Source organism: Mytilus galloprovincialis, chromosome 3, assembly GCF_965363235.1.
Source record: "Mytilus galloprovincialis chromosome 3, xbMytGall1.hap1.1, whole genome shotgun sequence".
In the NCBI taxonomy this organism is placed as follows: Eukaryota; Metazoa; Mollusca; class Bivalvia; order Mytilida; family Mytilidae; genus Mytilus; species Mytilus galloprovincialis.
Genome location: NC_134840.1, coordinates 32,289,662 through 32,313,552, shown reverse-complemented (window position 1 = coordinate 32,313,552; position 23,891 = coordinate 32,289,662). Strand labels below are relative to the sequence as shown.

Sequence of the window (23,891 nt, the reverse complement as noted above, 5' to 3'; positions counted from 1 at the left end):
ATTATGTTACATTAAAATACTACCCATTGATGGTATTTATATGCATGTAGTTACAGAGGTAATTTGCAAATTATCGTTATTCAAATCACCCTATCAGTTTACATTACGTCGGGTTTTTATAGAATAATAGTTCTAGCTGGTGTTTGTTTGTGTGCTAGATTTCTTCTTATCATACACACAATCTACACAATCTACAATGTCCCATTGCTAAAATTTAACCTGTATAATACTTTTTTACAATATCAAGTGGGGAGATAATATTTGGTAGCCAAATACATAATGAATATGGACACACATTTAATGCACATCCATTTCAGTACCGTTTGATAGTTCAAAATTTAAAGTTTAAAATTCGATATTTGAATTTTTTTTATCATTTGATACTAAGATCAAAGCAGAATTAAACTTGACTATTTTATTTATCATATGATCGTAAACACAGTAAGGAAAGTAAGCTATCACTTTACTATCATTGTGATTAACAGACGATTTCACATGACTCCATGAACCCATTACAAAGAATAATCTTATAATCTAAAAGCGATTTAAACGTAACAAAATGTAAAATACCCATCAAAATAGCGTATCTGATATAAAAGTGTAACCAGCATTAAAACATAGCCAGCAGGACAAACATTTATGGTCATTAAAATTTAAAAGATGACTAAGTCTACCTCAACTATAATATATTTACTGGTTTAAATGGTCACAAAATATTTGAAAGAAATTGGTTTGGTATGTAAATCTTTACAATTATGCTTGTGTTTTTGTTGATGCGCGGTTATGGTACCAGCTTGTAAAGTGTGAAACATAATTCGAATCAAACGTATTTTGATTTCAAGACGCATTCCTAACATCTTTAATATGAGTGCGATTTTAAATCGACTAAAGTACTCGATTTTTTAACTCCAAATCAACCTTTACAAATTGGATTAATCGAAACTCATAATTTTGATACAATTTCTATACCTGAAACCCTGGCGAAAATCGGAAATCAAATCTACAATTTGGAAATTAGTATGGCGTTCATTATCACTGAACTAGCATATATTTGTTAAGGGGCCAGCTGAAGGACGCCTCCGGGTGCGGGAATTTCTCGCTACATTGAAGACCTATTGGTGACCTTCTGCTGTTGTTTTTTTTCTATGGTCGGGTTGTTGTCTCTTTGGCATATTCCCCATTTCCATTCTTAATTTTAAGATTTATAAACGTTCTCTTTCATCAGCAAAATTTTTAAAAAGACTCAGAAATGTCTAGCAAAGTAAAATTGGAAGCAAATGATGATAATTTTATTTTGTTTGGAACTTTAGTTGCAGATATTTAGAAAAACACAACATTGCAATTTAAACGTTTGCGATTAGATCTAAATAGTATCATTTGAATCTTAACGATTTAGGACATTGCTACTCCTGATAAACAAGTAACCTCTTGTTCCAAAACAAAGGTTATATACCAAGCTTATTAAAAGTCTTTTTATTCATTATTATTATCAATGCAATAGTTCAACATTTAGTTTGTCCAAGAAACATATCCGAATTTACTGATTTTCTGGCTGATGCTTTTCCGACTTTTAAATATATTCCATTCAATTTCCACGATTGATATATATTCTGTCCTTTAAAACAATGTTTTTGCTATTTGTAAAGATACAAAGCAAATTTAATCAATACTGTTTTGAATATTTAAATGAATTGAAAGTAATGTTCAAGGTTAAGAAGTAAGGCAAATAAATAACATATAAATAGTTCGTAATAAAATAGCACAATGATATGCTTCATAGGTAACTTTGTAATTTAACTTTGGAATCAACTCAACCATTCACATACATCGATTGCAAGGATGGAACGAGTGGGCTGTCTTCACAGTTCGTGTACCTTCATGAACATATTTTGTCATGCAGTGAATGAATGCTTGGATACGCAAAATTCTAATCCGGTTATAAGATTTTAAATGACGAAAACTTAACCAGGACCTTGTAAAGTAACGGACTGAAGTGTTGCAAGTTGTCGTCTGCTTGTTCCCCTATTGATTATGTAATAAATTCTGACATAAAAAGGAAGTGGCTTCGACTCAATGATTTTCGTCATACATAATAAATGCAATGGTTTAAATACCAATTGAAAGTGACTTCAAAATGCTGACTGTAGTTATCATTTGGTTTTATTTCCGAGACAATGCCAACTGTTTTCTTAACTGGCTTCAACATAAACAGAGGGTAAGTTTTAATTTTTATATAGTCACGTGACTGATTAAACCCGCCTTTTTGTTAGTTTACATGTAAAATTAGGGGTTTGTATTTGCTAAAGGGTGCATTCGGGTTCATGTTCACTTCAGGGTGAACCGTCTTTTTGCAAAAAAAAAACAAAAAAAAAAAACAAACAAAAACAAACAAAAAAACAAAAACGTAAACTTGTTTTGTGTTTGTAGTTAAATCACTGGTAATTTATATTGATGCTGGTTTCCATGGTAAATATTTCAAACCTTTTTGATGTGATTGGTCTACCCTCCTCCTAACATGTGACATTTATGTTTAACTGCAAAAATCAAAGGGCTTATTGACCCATCATATTTGCACTATCAATGAAATAACTAACAAGACCCTTTAACAAATGGAAAAAAGATAAAAGTACAAAACGTATACCTTTTTAATCGAATAGAGTTTCGGTACAGTGCTACCAAACAGTTTATATAGAACCTATTTTATGTGGACTGGTAGGTTAACTTAATAAAAGATTTTCTCCAGTCTGGTATTTAAAATGAATGTGTATGATTTACATTGCTAAAACATGTGACTCTCTTTTTAATCATAACTAATGTACAAAACATCTTCGACAAAAAATGAATACATAATTATCACCTACAAACAATGCATACGTGTTTAATCAGCAGGTAAATTACATATATCATACAAGTCTAATTTTACCTCGATGAGGAATTGTTCTTTATAATAATTCATCATCCTTGTCAAAATAATAATGTTTGTGTTACATTGAAAAGGAAATTTTTACAATAGACTTGTTTCTAATTGGTAGTGTAGACAATTCAACCAAAAGAAACAAGTAAACCAATTTTAATTTTATACAATTACATGTAAGTTAGCATATCAAATTGAGTTTCCAAGTGCATTGACTATTGCACATGAAATAATCTTAATCCTGATTGAGTCAATATACCAGATAATAGAGAACAATACATGCACAGTCAATCATAGTTTTCCAAAAAAAGTATGCGGTATTTTATTTATGCTTATTATTGTTCCCATTAATTTTCTGAATTAAAACTTGTTTATAGCTATGACTCTCACAATCATAACTAGATAATATTCCAACAACTCTATTTTCAACAAAATTTATGTTCATGGAACTCCTGGATGATCCAAAGTTGTGTTTTAAGCGGCGAAAAAATCTGACCAACATTATCAAAATACATCTAGAACTATTTTAGTACTGATTGGCGCTCATTTTGCCTCTGGGAACGATGAATCTTCAAGCACTTAAACCATAAAACGATTATTTCAACAACTCTTTATCAGATATAAACTATGCACTCAATACCTGATCGTCAAGTTATGTATATTTTTATTCGGCATTTATTAAAGTGGTTAAGTCAACAACAGAAATAAAGAAATTAATATATGCAATCAACAACTGCAATAGAGAATGACCCATTCTTACCTCGTAAATTACCAAATGTGTGGTATTAAGACATTAAGAGGTAAAACCTTCATTCAAATATCAACGAGTAAAATCTCTATACAAGTTGTATATGTATCCCCCTTACGTAATGACTGTGACAAATTTACCCAATTTCATACATGACCAACAACCCATACAGCCGGTTAACCTAGGGTATTTAAATGAACGGACCTACCCGCCAATAAAATGTCCTGTGTTTAAATGTAATAGTTCACTTTGAGTAAAGATTAGTACACTGCAGACGCTATTATAATGGAGATTAAGCTATAGTTTTTATAAGCTATTTATAAGAGGATCAATCGCATTTTTAGTAGTAGGTAAAACATATTTGTAGACCTCATTCATGAAGTTAATTATATAAAATGTAAGCCAGCAGTATATGTCATTAACATAATTTTACAAAGTTGTACAATATAATATTCCATTTATATACGCTTAATTCATGGTAACTTATACGCCATATTTGTACGGAAATTAGATAACTTACTGTTTGTTATTTCATGACTAACGCAATAATATTCCCTTACACAACTTATTCTAATCAATACCTCGGGTGTTTGCACTTACAAACACACACATACATACCCATGTCACATATATACTGAAATTAGTATTCCATCTTATTCTGTGGATTCACAATTATATGTGGAATACCAATTTTTCGTGCATTTTGTTGTTATTGAATGCAGACTTTGGCAAAACCACGAAATCAAATATCCACGAAAAGCCTTTTTTCCTCAATCCACGAAAATTGGTACCAACGAAAATCAATGAATCCACAGTAGATGTTGTTGGGTTGTTGTCTCATTGACGATTACGTCACTTCCCCTTTTTAATCAAACAAAGACCACGGAAAGGGTTCTGCTTGTTGTGTCATTGACGATTACTTCACTTCCCCTTTTTAATCAAACAAAGACCACGGAAAGGGTTGTGCTTGTTGTCTCATTGACGATTACTCCACTTCCCCTTTTTAATCAACCAAAGACCACGGAAAGGGTTGTGCTTGTTGTCTCATTGACGATTACTCCACTTCCCCTTTTTAATCAAACAAAGACCACGGAAAGGGTCGTGCTTGTTGTCTCATTGACGATTACGTCACTTCCCCTTTTTAATCAAACAAAGACCACGGAAAGGGTTGTGCTTGTTGTGTCATTGACGATTACTTCACTTCCCCTTTTTAATCAAACAAAGACCACGGAAAGGGTTGTGCTTGTTGTCTCATTGACGATTACTTCACTTCCCCTTTTTAATCAACCAAAGACCACGGAAAGGGTTGTGCTTGTTGTCTCATTGACGATTACTTCACTTCCCCTTTCTAATCAAACAAAGACCACGGAAAGGGTTGTGCAAGTTGATTTTTGTTTCATGTAGTGTACTAATAGTTTATTGAAATTGCATTTATCTTTCTATATCATATTTCATAGATTTGTGTAATTCATCTTTATTTCGTAGTTCATGCCATGTGCTTATTAGATATCAGAAACTTATCTGGTGGTGATAACTATTCATTTTTCATTTAGGCCAGCGTAGGCTTCAATGCTTTTAAATTTTGCAAACATCACTTTTGTGTGCACATGTACCTTTTGTGGGCGACATAATAATAAATATTACCAAAAGGACGTTGGAATTCAGTAATTTTATTCTAGTAGCAGTAAATAGTGACATTGCAATCTCTTTGATTTCTGATTTATATTCGTTCGTGCAATCCGATATTGTCTCAAACATAAAATGTACCTTTTATATAGAATTATATACTTTAAATATTAATGAAACTACAATACTTGAAAGGAGTTCCGTGTAAGTACAATTTATGCATAACTTGATTATTTTTGTCGACGCAGCGTGATTTGGACGACATTTCTTGGTAAAATATCATGCATATATTAAATTTATTCTGAGGGTGTGGTATCAAATAACTAAAACCAGATTTAAACGAGATATGATTATTTACAGCTATGGGTATACCTTTACAATAAATATTTAATATTATAGACAAATCATTCAACACTTTTATCCCTTGACATCTTTATCAATGGATGAATAACAACTGTATAATAAAACTTCCCTTTAAGTCGTACAGAATTTGGTCTATCGACTTCGTTTGGGGGAAAAAGGGGGGGGGCGTGTGATATATGCAGATTATTATTGAACCATTATAATGTTTCTCCTAAGAGTTTTAACTAAAGGATAGTGATCGATATACGCCATTGTAGAAGGCCTTTTGACCATGAACATCAACAACTATGTCTTTCATGTACACAACTACTGGTATAGTAAAGTAAATAATCATATAATTATGATTGATATTAATTTATTAGGCATTGATCAATGTTAATAAAAACGTAGATTTTCCAGTATGATTATTTTTGTATTTATTCTCTCATGTATAACATCCTACCCAGAGTGATTGCCTGCTTAACATGTCATTACTAATCACACTCTCATTAATACATGTATTTGCAACAAATGTGATAAAAGTGTTTGTTTGTTTCAGTCATAAATCATCTTAGAATATTCCAGAATCATGGAATACACATGTTTGGAAATCCCACCCTTGTTTTCTGCAAATGGTTTGATGGTAGAAATTTTTTGGCTCTCCTGGCTTTTGTTCGTGCTAGGGTTGATGATGCTGATTTTACTTTGCTATTGCATGTGCTGGAAACGAAATCGTCCAAAAGCAATACTTGTTCATCCAGATCCAATAGTGATGACATCAAGATTTGTACAGACCGTATGTACCCAAACTGGTTCTAGGTGTTGTAGGCCCTGCTTTCTTGTCTATGTTTAACATCAATAGTGTTAGTTGTATTCACTAGATAACCATAGCAATTCGCAGATATAGTGCACGTTAATAGAATTCCTCACTAATTTCGTCTAATAATACGTAGCTATTTTCCTATTTTCCTGGCACATTTTTATTTTAATATCGCACGATCCTTAATGATACATGTATATAACTATAGATAAAGTTTTAAAGCTTTTTTTATTGCATTATTGAGCTTTACCAATGGCTTTGTTTTAAAGATTTTTATTGCATTGTTGAGCTTTACCCATAGCTTTGGTTTGAAGCTTTTTATTGCATTGTTGAGCTTTACTCTTGGCTTTTTTGTTATGATCTTTTTAATTTTCTAATTATGTGTGTGGTGCTTTATGTTTGCTGTTTGACAATTTCTATAGTGCATTACGTTTGCTTGCTTTTGTCAGCATACATTTTGCAAACTTTTTCTTTGTATAGAATATTGTCAGTACTTTCCGTAGTCTTTATCCATTACTGAACCTGTTTATCCTTTTCACTCTTCTGTTTTGTTCTCTCTAACTATATGTATTAGTATTTTGATTTCTTATACATTGTCACGACCAGAACAATTAAATGTACCGTGCAGTTGTACGTGTGGATCAATAATTTATAATACATGTTTAAAAGTGGGGATCGTATGTTCGGAAGAAAAGAGCTTATTTTGAAAAAATCTAATTATTGGTTCATATTGAATTACTATCATTATGTGTATTATCCTATAAGCAGTATTTGATTTTGGCAAAAGGTATTATAATCAAGCTTTTACAAGTAAACAGAATGATTAATTTCATTTTTACCAAGTTGTGTGCCTCTAGGTTGCATGCCATTTTCTGGTTTTGATGATCTACTAGATCAAATCAGATCTTATGTTTTTGCTGCATATTCATCCATGATTGCAGCATTCAGGATGTGAACGAACACTGGTTAGCATGGAATAATAATAATAATAAGTTCGGCACGGGTGATAAGTCTCCATGTTTTATATTTTCATTTGTAGCTAGAATGTTAAAGGCATCTGAATCACCACGTCAGTCTATTAGTATAAAGCAGGACTTACTTATCATCATATAACATCAACACTTTATCGCACTGATTGCATGTCAATATTTGCCGCTGGACGATAAAAAGCAATCAATCAAACAATCATTTCATCCACTAGACAATCTCATTATTTTCTCCGGTTGAATCAATTTGACTGAAGCGTTTGATCCTTTTTAACAGCAATTACAAAAATTCAACATATGATTGCAGCTTCCTTATCGTACTTACAAATTGACTGTCTATAGATTTAACACATTAATCGCCCTTGACATGCAGTAGATTCGATCCTTCAAATATGTTTTTTTTAAGTATTTTCAAAATGCACTGTTGAATCATTTATTTAAAGAAAAACTGAATGGCGAACCTGAGTAAAGCAAATTTTAGTAAAATGTCCATATATGAATCAAAACCTACAATTTAACTTTCTTAAGATTGTCGTTGAAATATTACATCAAACCTGTATATATTATACGTAGCCACATTTGAAAAAAAACACAAAAGAGAAACCTACACAAATCCCCAGCATAAATTTTGTCGGCTTGTTTGAAGGATTTAATAATCGATGATATACGCCTTTAAAGTAATAGATATCCTCTTGAATCACTGGGTAGACTGTATTATATTTACTTTCAATAAAAAGGTGAACACACCTGCAAAGAAATAAAGATTTATATTTGAAATATTTAAACATATAAATTATAGCTTACTATCGAAAGTGCAAATATTGCATTTCAGTATATCAAATCATGTAAGCAAATGTTCATGTTAAATTAAACTACATACAAAAAGTCTATGTATGTTGTATTCTTGTGTAAAATCACTTCAAATATTCGTTATAAATGATTTGATGATTTCAAAAGTTAATTTGATATCTTTATATATGAGAACATACATAGATTATATTGAAATTAAGCTCTTTTCAAATTTGGAGATAAAAACGGCAATACTTAAAGAGAGTTTTTTGTAATTGAGTCGTATAGACAGACTTTAATAGTCATTTTTATTGGAATGCCCACACTAATAGTATAGGTAAGTTGAAATATGACAACATATTTGAAATCAATCGATGTTTTATATAACTTCTGTTGGGGAAAAGGTGTAGGAAGACGGAACATTAGACTGTAATGTTCATCTAATTACCTGGTTGATTTGGTTGCACGAGAATCTATGCTTTATCCAACTTCTTTAAAGATAAGCTTCTACCCTTTAGTAAAAATTTCATCAAATTGTAGAATATGTTACATGTAGGAGGATTGCCCACAACAAGACATAGAACAAATTTGGTGAGGTAAAACTAGTTTCAAATTCAGGGTCAGGTTTTGGTTTTTGATGGAGTATGATTTAGTTTAGGAAGCAATACACAGTTAAGATAAACCTTAAACCTGACAGTCATATTTTTTATTCGCCCTCTAACTACAAATTTTTGGTGTGCAACTTTTTTTTTATCTTTAATTCTGTATAACATGACTTATGGTGAATATTTTCTTTTGTCATAGAAGCTTTATCATTCAAGGCGATGTTACATGTTACCAATTCTTAATGTGTGAAAAACCTCCCTACTTTCAACTCTTTCCATATTGTCTGTGTCTTGTTGCAAGTAATGACACAGCAACTAAGAATTTAACTTAAGTACTCAGCATGTTGGTTTGCCTGACGCTTTTTATTACATTTTAAATATCTAGTAGTGTATAAATATAAAGTGCTTAGCAACATTTTTTTTATTGGTCAGTTCTTCGACAAGAAAAATCATTTATCTAAATGCGTTTTTTTTGTTTTTTGTATTACTTTAAATTGATAGAGAACTTTTTTTCTACATTTACGTTTCAATTATATGCGTATATTATTTTAGCGTCGTTATCATGCCTTTTCATTGAATATTATTACCGAGTTTTGTGCATATTCTGTTTCATTAACTTATAATCAGTAATTTAAAAAAGACATGTATGATAATACTCTGGAATACACCTTTTAACATAAAATTTGTTTTCAAATTTACAATATTCAGCGACGATAACCTCTACCTCTATTTAGTCCCGTTTGCATAAACTTACAAAACAGTTGCAGTAATTTGAAATAAAGTTTGATCATTTGATTTCACCTTTGATATTTGTCTTACAGAGAAAAATGTCCCAGGAGGACCTCCACAGTTGTCTGGACTGGCTGTTGCAGGAACAGGTACAAAATATATTCATTCTTTTACATCAAACGACGTCAAATTTAAAGTGTTTTTAATTTCTAGGGTCATAAAAGAAATACAAAAACGTTCTTAACAGAACATACATTCAGAAGGACTTCTAAGGTTATTCAGTCAAAATTTTATCTACACTGTTGCTATGTATACATTTGTATATACAATATTAAAATAACACTTTGTAAATTTTATGCGTCCGAAAATAAACTAAATTGATACCAGGATTAAAATTGTGTACGTCAGACGCGTGTATCGTCTACAAGAGACACTCGAAACAAAGGCCAAATAAAGAACGATATTGAAGAGCACTGAGGACCAACAATTTTGACGAAATTATTAACTGACACATTTCTACCATTTTTGAATTGCACATAAGTTAAGATACGAAAGTACATATACAAGCTTATTCACTAAGACAGCAGACTAACGACGATTCCATTTCACTATTTTGTAGGGAGAACTACAGTCAGCATCTTTTGGACAGTCGAAAGATGGGGTATTATCAGCAGCTCGACTTCAGAAACTGAAACAACAAAACATCAACAACTATAATGAAACCATTTCTAAAGTTGTAGCCAAACATGTAAGAAATTTTATTTTATTTTGGATTTGACTACTCCTAGGCTAGTACCACTGGTGGTGATCTGTCAAACCCATCATTCAAATCATAAATTTCGACTATATTTTTAAACCAATATTTGCACCTTCCTCAGGCAGAATTCATATTACACACTTTTTAACAGATTTTTGGTTATGATGCTCTCAAACATTACACGTCACAACAAAAATATGCCCACTAAACTATTACCTGTGACTGGTGATGTTACCATAGCTCCTTGTTTGTCAACACACCTGGCCATCTATCTGTTTAAGGTATTTGTTTTCGTGTTTAACCTGTTCTTTCGGGTTTATAACTTAACATCGGTATGTAACGTTGTATTCTTTCAAATGTCTGCAAGCAGATTATACTTCCACAGTACATTCCTATCTTTGTGATAAAAGCTTGGTATACAATATATATGTCTATTGTTTTTATAAAACATTTTAAGTAATCAGTAAACAAACATATTGCCAAAAGCCTTGCATAGGGAAAGAGTATTTCGCTGTCTGTCAGGTAAAGAATCATTGCAACAAATCTTTGAAGGGTTTGTAGGTGGACTATTGCAATGTTAAATTTCTATCCCTATCTAACATAAAATTGTACCAAACATTGTTCCGGTTGGAAACCAATTTTCTTGCCTGTCATTCCTGTCGACCAACCTTGTAGAACCTGCCTATTGTATCGCCTATTATATTAATTTTTAATAGTTTCTGATTATGAAAAATCCCGAATCAATTGTCACGAAAATTTATCAAGCAATAAACAACCGATCAATCATTTACGTGCATATGGAACGAACAAACATGAAGGTACATATTCAGAGTGTTTTAAACATGTTTTTATTCATCATTTTAGAAGCTGTCTCCAAATGAATCCAAAGAGTTATCAGAAGCATATGATTCTTTAAAGGTAAGACTGAGTGTTATTCAACTGTTGATTATATATCAAAAAATGAAAAGTCAAATAAATGATTTTTATCTATTCAATTGAGAAAAATAATTGAACAACAACGATTTAGTGCCATGAATGTGCAATCCTTATCTCCTATTGAATTGATGGTTTTCAAATATATAATATTATTTAAATTTTGGTTCTAAAGAAAACGTGTAACAGTAAATACATTCAGAACGGTTGGAAATCGATTTGACATACATGTTATGTTTTGTCAAAGTTTTCCAATGTTATAAGCGAAATGTATATATTATATTATTTTGTTAATGATCCAAATTTTAAACTATTCTAGGCAGTATCAAGTAAGAGAACAGCATGTATGGAGGTGATGGCTGGAGTAGCTTCCCTTGAAGATCCAATTGAGGTATAATTCGATATTCCATTCGATGCATTGAATCTTAACAGAGACATATAGTGCATATAATTGTGTAATCTGTCTCTCATCTAAAGTATGCAAACATAAATCATAGCAGCATGAACTTTTCCAGATTGATTGTGAAAATAACTATTATACTTTAGAAATGTTTTATAATATATATATTTTCATTCCTTTTTTTATGTTATCCTTCAGTTCAGAATAATAAAATTATCATAATAATATTATTTTTCAAATGTAAAACGAACATTTGTTATCAGACAATTTCTATGAATAATACAGACCATTTTGTAGTTTTGTAGAAATCATCTTGCAGGTTTACATCTTATCGTCAGAAACTTTTTTAAAATGCTTCCTAACACTTTCAGACTCTAGCAAGTGAATTTGACACACGAGCTGTACATCTTGTCAACTTAGGATATAACAACAGAGATACAGCAAATCCTTTGCAGAGTAATGAAAGTATGGCAAGGACTGCCCAGGTTTGTCCACAATATTTTATATCATACCACTCTTTGAAAGGTAGTTAATCTTCCTTACTTTTTGCCCTTGTAAGAAGTGAAATAGATATAATATCGAACTTAAGGTAAATGGTGAATATTATTTGTGTCTTTTCTCGTATGTTTGTGTCATATACGTATTTTTGTCTGTTTCTATCTCGTTGACCTACACATCACATTAAATATAACTTCAGTTACGTAATTGAAAAAAGGATGAACTTAAAATTAATTATATGAGTATCATTCATTTTGTCGTAAAGATTAAGGCAAAAGCAGCTTACCGATGTTCAAATCTTATAAATCGAGAAAGACGCATGGTTACAAGCAAAGACCGAAGAACTCGCATGACCTCCGAAAGGATCGAGACCAGATGCGTCAACATTGATAGTGTCTCCTGACTGTATTAGCAAGCATTCAGAGTAAACGTAAGAATTTTGTTTTTCTACAAACTAAAATTAAAGTTTTAATCTGAACAAAACAGATATGACAAACCCAATAAAACCCTAACATTTAATCCATTTAGTTTTATGTGCAGATAATATCATAAAAACATAATACGTGCAATGTTTATTTAAAACAGAACTGTGTAGCTGGCGTACGAAATAACTGGAGATGGATAGATACAGTTCTACAGTGCTCTCAGGTCCACCTTCATAATGCTGCTGCATATCATCAGGTAAAATACTGTTTAGTTGTTAGAAAAGAATTACTGTATAATCCAAAGTTCTAAGGTAAGAATCATCTGTCCTTAAATATGTACTTGTATCAACTCTCCTCGCATTATTTGAATTCCACCGTGACGGTTTGTTTGTAGGTGATTTCTTAAATTAAGTGTTTGTTTTAAAACCCCTTTAACAATTTGTTTTTTTTTACGCTCACAACCTCATTGTATTGATGACTTTCCATTTTTTTTACTCGAACATACCTATTGTTTTTTTTTTAGAATAATGTAAAATTTACCCGGATACTGTATCATAATAGATATCTTTTATTTTATGTCTTTTATGCAACAACAATTAAATCTTTTTTTTAATTACGCTTTACTTATTCATTTCACAAAAAGGTCTTCTATTTTATATTTAATCTTATTTTCATCTAGTTCTTCCATGAAGTAGAAGAAGTTGAATACTGGATGAACACAACACTTTCGCGTATTCATTTAACTTTCGATAGATCAAGACTAAAGGGTGATTCGTCTGATGTTGCCTTTATCCAGGAAGAAATGAAGGTATTTCATTTTTAAACAGAGTTTATAATTTTCATTATCACACTAACGTTGAAATAAAGATTCCAGATAAAAAGTTACTAACTATAAAATAGCTAAAATGTAATTGCAGTGTGCTACTAAATGCGTTAATAAATTGGTCCTCTAAAGAAATATCATTTACTGAATATAGATATTTCCATTTAGAAAATTTTGGCATTTAACCCCACATGTTTAAATTCCAGTTAGACCAGATCATCATAAAAGACGCAAATGAAACAATAACCGTTTACAATAATATACCCACATTATTTTTGTGAAAATATTTATTATATGCAAATTCAATTTTATTATGAACCTGTTCGGTATTGTGAATTTTGGTTTAATGGGAGGTAAGCGTGTCATGAAATAACGAGAAAAATAAAACTACTGATAGTAATTTGAGATTTGATTTCCTGTTACATATACAGTCATAAGCACGAATATTAAACGGATTAACGTTTTACACTTGACCTGTGGTCATGGTCCAATTTAATTGATTTTAAATCTGTATGCAATACATTCATCAAATTAAAGTCATCAACTTAATATGAATGAAATATGTTAAGTATAGTATAATCTGATTTTAAATTGAATGCATAAAAATAAGTTGTTCTTAGCGATTTATAATGATATACTTCATATGCAATAAGATCAGACTTCTCCCTCCGTAATAAAGTTTAATAATGTAAAACGGACGAAAGGATTAACCACTACCGTTTGTAGAAAATAAGTGGATGATTTGATTGGGTCATTGTTTCACAAAAACAAAATTACGAAAGAAGTAAAATCACAAACATGAACTCCAAGTAAAAATTCAAAACGAAAAGTCCCTAATCTAATGGCAAAATCAAAACATCAAACACATCAAACGAATGGATAGCAATTGTCATAATCTTCTCCTAGTATAGATATTTTCTTATGTAGAAAATGGTGGATTAAACCTGATTGTTTTTATAGATAATAGAAATAAAACATTTGATTTTAACAATTTTGTAGGATCATTTACTAGCATACCTACAGTGGCAGAGTAAAGTTGATAGACTTTTCGATCGTGCAAAAGACATTGTTCCAGTACAAGACAGAGTAGAAAAATTACAACATTCTAAACCAGTGATTGCCTTAACTGATTACAAGACATCTGAGGTATAAAATCATATTAGCTGTCAGAGAAGAAATGAACAAGTTAACCAGGGAATGATACAAATTATAAAACAGATACATAATGTATCTTTTCTGATACCCTGGAATTTGTGAAAATTAAATGTAGTTTCTTTTATTATGGCGTTTACACAATGTATTTTTTGAAGTAAACTTTTGATAACAAAACATGTTTAAATAGCCAAAAAATTATATAGCCTTGATATTTTCATTTTGTTACATCTTTTGACATACTTACAATATAGCGTTTAATTTTTATAAAATAAGATCACAGTATTAATATTTGCCTATAATTAATAACATTATAGATTGAATTCATCGAAGGGGAGACGCTTACCTTAGTAGACAATAGCAAGCGAGATAAATGGAAGGTAATGAAAGTAAACATATTCTATACCCTATCACTATTATTGACTCACAATATTGTTTGCATACATTTACGTATATACACTATTACTTGTTATTCAATTGTTATTTCAATCACCTTTTAGTAATTAAACTATGAATATTGTTAACAATGGAAATTCAAAACAAAACATTAAGAAACCAAGGGAATGAATGGCAACAAAAATAGGTTACCACGTATATTACAAAAAGTCAATATCCATTTTTACTGATATCATTTAAAACTATTCTCATTGAACGATTTGCGATCAATTGAAATAACTCTGCTTCGATATAGGCATAAGATAAAACAGGATTTATTTCAAACAAAATTTCGTCAGGAATTTAAAGAACACAACTTCCAAATTAGTTCCCTTTGATTGTACACGTGTGGCAATCTATAAAAGATCATTGGTATTTGTTTTTAAGGATTAATAAGAACTCTACCTAATTATGGTAAATGATTTAATATTTTCCTAAATTCTGAAATGAATATTTTAGGTACAAAACGAAAGGGAACAGACTGCCATGGTCCCAGCAGTAATTTTGCTGATTCCTTCTCCATCGGGGAGAGCAATTGATGCTGCAGTCAGGTAATAATAATGGTAATAGTAAAAATAACGTTGGAATAACTTTATTTGTATTCAATTGTTTCATATTTGATAATCCTCTTTTTATTTAAAGAGCCCGAAAACTTAAATACGATTCATGTAGATAAACTCATCATAGATCCCAGGATTGAAATTTTATATATTGCACCAGACGCGCATTTCGTCTACAAAAGAATATCAGTGAAGCCCTAATCATGTTAAAGGCCACATAAAGTACGATGGTAGAAAAGCCTTGGTTTTAAAACATTCCAAGTGTTGTAAACAGTTAATTTACAACTATGACCATATCAATGATAATTTATGTCAACACAGAAGGGCTGACTAATGGGCTAGTGATACCCTCGAGGAATAATAAATCCACCAGCAGTGACATCGACCCAGTGGTTGTAAATAAACTCATCATAGAAACCAGGATTAAAACTTGATATATTGCGCCAGACGCGCGTTTCGTCTACAAAAGACTCGTCAGTGATGCTCGAATCAAAACATGTTAAAGGCCAAAAAAAGTACGAAGTTGAATCGCATTGAGGACCAGAATTTAATTGCTATGCATTATCCTTTAATAAACTTAATCAACTTATAACGCCATAGTGAAATCTTTAAATATTGTGTCTATCGGTGTGTACTATCAAACTGATTTTGTTTTAACTATCTTTCAGTCAATACGAGTACTCTTATGTCTCCTGTTTTTATGTTAGTTAATTTTTATGCTTCGTTTCGATCTATTGAGACAAACCATTTACAAGTGATATTTTAGTTCTTTGAGTTATGCTGACATACCACTGTCCTATTTTTGGTAGAAGTTTCAGCGCTCACAAACATGCTTAACCCTGCAATTTTCTGAATGTGTCACTCCCAAGTCCGGAACCTTTTATACACTGATTGTCTTCGATTCATATAATTATGTCACATCAGTTTTTCGTTAATTTATTTGCTTTAAATTAGGCTGTTAGTTTTCACGTTTGATTTAATTTGTTTTAACTTTTGTCATATTGAGGGCTCTCGTATCTTGTTAAACCTTACAATTACCTATAATTTCTTACATCCACATCATATGAATTCTGATAGTTGTATCATTGGCTTTCATAAGAAATCTCCTTATTTTTATATTGATGATGATGGTAGTAGTCGTAGACGACATTTATTTTTAAATTCATTTTCTATCAACTACTTAAGGTCTGATTTTCGTCGAATCTCAGACAATTTATCATCATACTTTCAAGTTTTTGTTACTTTAGAAAAATAACTATTTGTGAAAAGTGTATAGCATAGAATCATTTTCTCTAAACAAACAATTCTTGAAACTGATTTAAACTTGCTGTTTTATTTAAATATTTTTTTGTCTTTGATATCTAGATTACGAATACAACTACTTGCACTGTGGACTGGAAGTATAAAACGTCTTGGCTATCAAATGATTGCCTTCATGACGTTGATGTTCAGGGACTGGTCAGAGGAAGAGGTAAGAGGATAAGTATTTAAAAAAAAGTAAGATATACTTGAACATGTTTCAAAATAAAACATTTAAAAATAACTTACGAAAACCACAAAGAGATGATTTTATCTATCTGAAACATGATAGTAATATGCTAATCATATTACCGTGCTTTGAGATGGTTAGGATCACAAGTTACATATCTCAAGTTGGGTGTAATCACGCAGGACAGTTATGGAAACAGTTTAAATATGATACTTTGTTGTGGTAAAATAAACTTGTTGTATAAAAGAGTCCAGTTTTCCTCCTTTTGCCAAAACTGTGTTTTTATAAATATTGTTTTTTTTCATTTCTAAAAAATAACATTGACATTTAAACTAAACTAGAACTATCATCAACTACTTTTATCCGCAGATAAGATCGCTGCAGTCAATGGGTCAGAAAGACAAACGAGATTTATTAGGGATATTGGACAACATTGAAGATACCCTGATCAGAAACTGGAATGGTTATGGGGACTTCAAGCTTCTCCAGGAACGAATGTCTCAACTCAGAATGATTCTCGAAGAATCTGATGATGCTAAAGGGAAAGGCAAGAGTAAGAACATTTTTAAAGCTAGAAACAAAATCTCTTGCTGTTCATTTCATTGTTAAATTATGAATAAGCATATACACTTTCTTTAGTATTGTATCTGTTATTCGATATTGAAAAGTATAACAAAATACCGAACACCAAGGCAAAATCAAAAACTATCAATCAACGGAACACGTGAAAAATAACTGCCGTATACCTAACTTGGGACAGATATTTTCCGAATAAAACTTGGTTTAACCTAGTTCTCTGGTATGAATGCTCTTGCGTATGTTTGTGCTGTATTTCTATCACGTAGTGTTGTCATTTTAGCGATATTTTTTTAAACATTGTTTAACAGCAGATTAGACTAGCCATAAGACCAGGTTCAACCACAATTGTTTTTTTAAATGTCCTGTACCAAGCCAGGAATATGGCAGTTGTTATCAAATATTTCGTTTATATGTGTATTTGCTTTTTTTTGTTTCACTACGGTGTTCCCCTCGGTTTTTGTTTTTGACCAGGATTTGTTTTCTTTCAATCGATTAACGACTTTTGAACACCGGTATACAACTGTTGCCTTTATTTATAGCTAGCTAAACCTACCATAAGTATTAGATATATATGCAACTGACATGAATATTAGATATATACCGGTATGCATAAAAATATTTGTCATGAAATATGTATTAAAAATTAAGAATGGACAGAAGGACTTGTCAAAGTGACAAATCATAAATAAGTGTACAATCTTTCGTGTAATTGATACATTGCGCTTATCTGTCATTCATTTGTCTACAAGTTTATGCAAACCATAGTATCTTTGACTACATCATTTGTTGTAGGTTCAGAAGTTTCTTCAACTGTTGTTGTTCAAGTAAAATCATTGGATGATCTCCTCAACAGATACAAAGTAAGTTATATCTTTGTAACAAAGTAAGTTATATCTTTGTCATACCGTGTAATTAGAACAGATACAAAGTAAGTTATATCTTTGTCATACCGTGTAATTAGAACAGATACAAAGTAAGTTATATCTTTGTCATACCGTGTAATTAGAACAGATACAAAGTAAGTTATATCTTTGTCATATCGTGTAATTAGAACAGATACAAAGTAAGTGATATCTTTGTCATACCGTGTAATTAGAACAGATACAAAGTAAGTGATAGCTTTGTCATACCGTGTAATTAGAACAGATACAAAGTAAGTGATATCTTTGTCATACCGTGTAATTAGAACAGATACAAAGTAAGTGATATCTTTGTCATACCGTGTAATTAGAACAGATACAAAGTAAGTGATATCTTTGTCATACCGTGTAATTAGAACAGATACAAAGTAAGTTATATCTTTGTCATACCGTGTAATTAGAACAGATACAAAGTAAGTTATATCTTTGTCATACCGTGTAATTAGAACAGATACAAAGTAAGTTATATCTTTGTCATATCGTGTAATTAGAACAGATACAAAGTAAGTTATATCTTTGTCATACCGTGTAATTAGAACAGATACAAAGTAAGTTATATCTTTGTCATACCGTGTAATTAGAACAGATACAAAGTAAGTTATATCTTTGTCATATCGTGTAATTAGAACAGATACAAAGTAAGTTATATCTTTGTCATATCGTGTAATTAGAACAGATACAAAGTAAGTTATATTTGTCATACAGTGTAATGAGAACAGATACAAAGTAAGTGATATCTTTGTGATACCGTGTAATTAGAACAGATACAAAGTAAGTTATATCTTTGTCATACCGTGTAATTAGAACAGATACAAAGTAAGTTATATCTTTGTCATACCGTGTAATTAGAACAGATACAAAGTAAGTGATATATTTGTCATACCGTGTAATTAGAACAGATACAAAGTAAGTTATAGCTTTGTCATACCGTGTAATTAGAACAGATATAAAGTAAGTTATATCTTTGTCATACAGTGTAATTAGAACAGATACAAAGTAAGTGATATCTTTGTCATATCGTGTAATTAGAACAGATACAAAGTAAGTGATATCTTTGTCATACCGTGTAATTAGAACAGATACAAAGTAAGTGATATCTTTGTCATACCGTGTAATTAGAACAGATACAAAGTAAGTTATATCTTTGTCATTCAGTGTAATTAGAACAGATACAAAGTAAGTGATATCTTTGTCATATCGTGTAATTAGAACAGATACAAAGTAAGTTATATCTTTGTCATACCGTGTAATTAGAACAGATACAAAGTAAGTTATAGCTTTGTCATGATGTGTGATTAGAAATCGAGAGTAGATTTGAGGCGTTCACCTGCACATATCCTAAATTTAGAAAAAAAATCTGTTTGTTTTCCCTAAAACCAGGAAGGAAAGTTACTCTTGTTTATCAGATTTTTAGATATTTTGGGTAAATGATGTCGACATCTTAATTATTATGAAAAATCCTCATAGATAAACAATTCATGCACGTGTTCAACTATGAAGTAATATGAAATACTATAAATAGGAAAAGTAAAGCAGCCAAGGAAACTATGTTTTTCAGCTCGTTTTACCACAGTGAAATTAGGTGATCGTTCGTTGGTTTTTCTTCTCTTTTTTTCTTTTTTTATGAAAAGCAACTTTTAGCTGAACGCGTACCTTTTATAGTTGATCTTTTGTGGATCATGTCACATATCTTTATTTCACTTTGTTTTAGGATTTCTGGGCGTATTGGGAGACATACAAAGTGGTTGTAGAACTTCTTCAACAACCCAAATATTTACTAGTGTGTGACAAATGGGATCAACTGAAGTATATCACTACTGCACATTTCGTAAAGTAAGTTTTAAGAACTATCGTATTTATCTTAACACATATTTAATTTTCTTAAATTATGATGTAAAAGTGCTGTTGCAGACATATCTAAATATTGAATACTTTTGTGGCTTTTTGATGCGTCCATATAGAGTACTGTTGCATTAAAAGCTATAACACGTTTATATGCTCATTAAAAATTAACAACAAAAGGAAAGGGGATAGTAAAACACAAAAACAACGCCTTGCAATGTCTTTACCAGTATTTCAATATCTATGTTCGGCAGATGAAGTCAAGACAATTCAAATTTATTTTTTTGACATCTTGAGGAATCTAAATACTGAAAACTTACACATTCTTCTGAAGGAAAAAGTTTGATGATGACAATGGATCACAAATGGTATTGAAACCCACTCATTTCTGAAAAAAAAAGTGTATATATTATTTTCTATGACAGTAGAATCAACACGATTATCCTTTACTTAAATAGAGTAAACTCGGATGTCTTTGAATATTTATCAGTTCCTGATTTCCTTATAGAGTCTTTGTTTATGTACATGCTTGTACAATTTGCTGTAATTCTGGAATAGATGAATAGCTAGGATTGACTAAGACGACGTTCGATTGACAGCTGTATACAAAATCCGTATACCGATTGTAAGACTTCCATAGTGAAGACTTTCATCTAACACTAGACACCTTTTGATCTTTCATGAAAACAGTTATTTATACAGTTATGTTTTCAGTTTTTTTTATCTTAAAGAATGGATAGTAGTAAACCTGAAAACTGTTATGACAAGATTTCTTTGATACAAGGTTATAATAACGGAATGAATAATTGTTTTGTAGATTCTGGAATACTCCATTAGATCTTCAACTTCCCGGTTACACATCAACAGATTACCAACTTGACCAATATTCCATTTCGGACCAAAGTATTACGTTGTCAGAAACGCCAAGTGAACCATTCCCAGACCGTGAATTGGAACGTAGAGCTTCAATTGAAGTAGGAGACGAATATGATGGCTTTGAAGAAATTGTCCAAGAAAAAGTAACTCAAACACAACAATCAGTACAGCAAACTGTCCCCGAAGATGAAACATATGAGATGTCTGAAGAAATGACCGAAACCAGAGAGGAAACAACAACTGATCAAATCTATTCAAGCGTGGAAGAGGAAACAAGTATCTTGGTTATTAAGTCGGTTGTTGATACGAGGACAAACACTTTGATATCTGTTCAAGAGGCAGTTATACAAGGAATTTTAGACCAAGTTGAAGGCACGTATGTTGATCCTGTTACAAAAGAAGTAATGAAATTGATTGATGCACAGAACGAAGGATTTGTTATAATGCAAACACAATCCAGAAAACGATTAAGAAAACAGGACCAGTCATATGGTCTTATAACAATTAAGACGACAAAAGAAAACCGACCATACACAGTGAAGGCAGTGCTGGATCCGGGCACTGAAGAGGAGATAACTGTTGCAGAGGCAGTAAAGAGAGGCTTCATTGATACCAAATCGGGAACTTACAAAATGGACAATGGTGATACTATATCAATACATGATGCGATAGAAAGCGGTCTTGTAAAGGCTGAGTTCACCGATGGACCAGATGCTACACATGATGCTGAAACCGTCACAAAAACGTATGCCGTACATGGGGTTATAGACCAAAAGCGTAAAATTAAAGTGTCCTTTACTGATGCGTTAACACGACGCTTGTTAGATAGAGAAGATGGATACTATTTTAACAATTTAACACGTGAAAAAGTTCCAATAAGTGAAGCCATTATGAAAGGTTTTATCAAAGCTAGATTAGTGAAGGATCCATCAAAATTAGATATAAATCCAAATAATAACATTGTTATTGAGAAATTTTCAAATGCAAAATCAAAAATAATGAAAGCAATGAAAATCTCAAAAGCTTTCAAGGCAGCAGCAAATGGAGATACGTGAACAAAATATCTTCCTATCTTATCCAATTATCGATTCTTTTATGTATAGTCTGCTACTGTTGTGTGTTGTAACATGCACTGTCATTTAACCATGCTTATTCAAAGCGTTCATTTTTACAGGACCTTTGTGAAGATGTTTTATTAATTTGATGTATATCACTATTCCTTTACCCTTTGATTTTGGTATTTGTTGATCTGTTTATCAAAAATTGATATTTTTTATACGGCTTATTTAAATAACTGTAACTATGATTAAACAAATATGTGGTTTTTAAAGAAAAGCACGATTACCTATAAATTCAACTTAAAACTTTAAAATGGCAGAATGTTCAATCTCTGATTTTAATTCTTCGTCACTCAATGTTTAACTACTTTAAAGCAGTCGTTGAATGCAGATGCAATTTCTGACACGATACAAGATTTACTCATGCGGTTAGAAAATATTAGATTAAACGAATAAACAATATATGTGTAAATAAAGTGTGTGACCAAGAATACATATTTTTTTTATCATATTTAGACCTTTCTTTCATTAATGTAGTTAATGAGTTGGTCATGTTTTATTTGCTTATTGTTGGCCTTCTAACTTAAAACTCTTTAAATGCAAGATCATGTATATTTGATGATAATAATATTTTTAACCTCTATAAACGTATTTGCAGTTTCTATTTGTTACATATTCTAAAGCTTATATTTTATTGCTTGATAAAGATTTTTTTACCGATTGTAGTAAAAGTCATTTGAATTTTGAAAATGAAATAAACATATTATAATATAGAACAATTTAATTCTTTAATTATGAATACGGTGATACGGTGAGTCAAAAAAGGACCGTTGGTATTCCCATTTGAATTGTTTCACATTTTTTCTTGATTTATAGTTGCTTACATCTATGTGATTTGGTCTCTAGTTGTATTATTGCCTATATTATCACATCCTATTCTATTAAAAATAACGTCAGTTTTCCTATACGAGAATCCAATGTAACTTTCCCATTCCATTCGCACATGGTTCTATATGTAATTATCATAATTACACTGTCAAAAGTATGCATCATCTGCATGAGTTTGCCGCTGGACATGCGAAGTACAGTAACTATTTCTCTTCTAATATGATAACCAGCCTTTAAGTTTGTAATTACTCGAACTAATCAATGTATGTTAATATCTTCTGATAAAAGATTTCAAAAACAGAAACAGAATTATAATTATAAGCATGACCGAATAAATAAAAGAACATATGGGCTAATGCTACAGCATCCTAACGACTAAAAAACCACAAAAAATCAAAGAGCTGATAGCTCTGAAGTGGAAGAAGGTGAATAAAAGGTAACTTGAATTACCATAAAAGCAGCCCCACTAACCCAGGCTGCTTTGTTCCATTATCGTTATAATGTATTTTTTTTCTTCAAACAAGAAAAGGTCATAAGTACATGGATTTCCCATCCGTACAATCATTTTCTATGTTCAGTTGACTATGAAAATTAGGTAAAATCTTTAATTTGGCAGTAAAATTAAGAAGATCATATCATAAGGAACACATGTGTACTAAGTTTCAAGTTGATTGGATTTCAACGTCATCAAAAACTA

General features: G+C 31.2%; 1 protein-coding gene across 9 annotated transcripts in view; it reads left to right on the top strand.

Moving 5' to 3' along the window:
* LOC143067726 (uncharacterized) overlaps nt 1–23,085 on the top strand; it is a 39,138-nt gene extending 16,053 nt beyond the window's left edge. For 4 of the 9 annotated variants that reach the window (XM_076241208.1, XM_076241212.1, XM_076241211.1 and 1 more), the window contains exons 2-16: nt 9,652–9,708; nt 10,179–10,307; nt 11,181–11,234; nt 11,569–11,640; nt 12,021–12,134; nt 12,733–12,828; nt 13,252–13,380; nt 14,395–14,541; nt 14,865–14,927; nt 15,442–15,533; nt 16,908–17,013; nt 17,401–17,584; nt 18,403–18,470; nt 20,242–20,363; nt 21,190–23,085. In XM_076241208.1, the coding sequence (XP_076097323.1) occupies nt 9,652–9,708; nt 10,179–10,307; nt 11,181–11,234; nt 11,569–11,640; nt 12,021–12,134; nt 12,733–12,828; nt 13,252–13,380; nt 14,395–14,541; nt 14,865–14,927; nt 15,442–15,533; nt 16,908–17,013; nt 17,401–17,584; nt 18,403–18,470; nt 20,242–20,363; nt 21,190–22,303 (2,547 nt within the window). In that variant the 3' untranslated portion in view covers nt 22,304–23,085. Of the gene's footprint in view, nt 1–687; nt 736–1,807; nt 2,216–3,860; nt 4,009–6,189; nt 6,427–9,651; nt 9,709–10,178; nt 10,308–11,180; nt 11,235–11,568; nt 11,641–12,020; nt 12,135–12,732; nt 12,829–13,251; nt 13,381–14,394; nt 14,542–14,864; nt 14,928–15,441; nt 15,534–16,907; nt 17,014–17,400; nt 17,585–18,402; nt 18,471–20,241; nt 20,364–21,189 lie in introns of those variants that run through there. The other 5 variants (XM_076241203.1, XM_076241204.1, XM_076241207.1 and 2 more) reach the window with 5 other exon arrangements.
* The last annotated feature ends 806 nt before the right edge of the window (nt 23,086–23,891 follow it).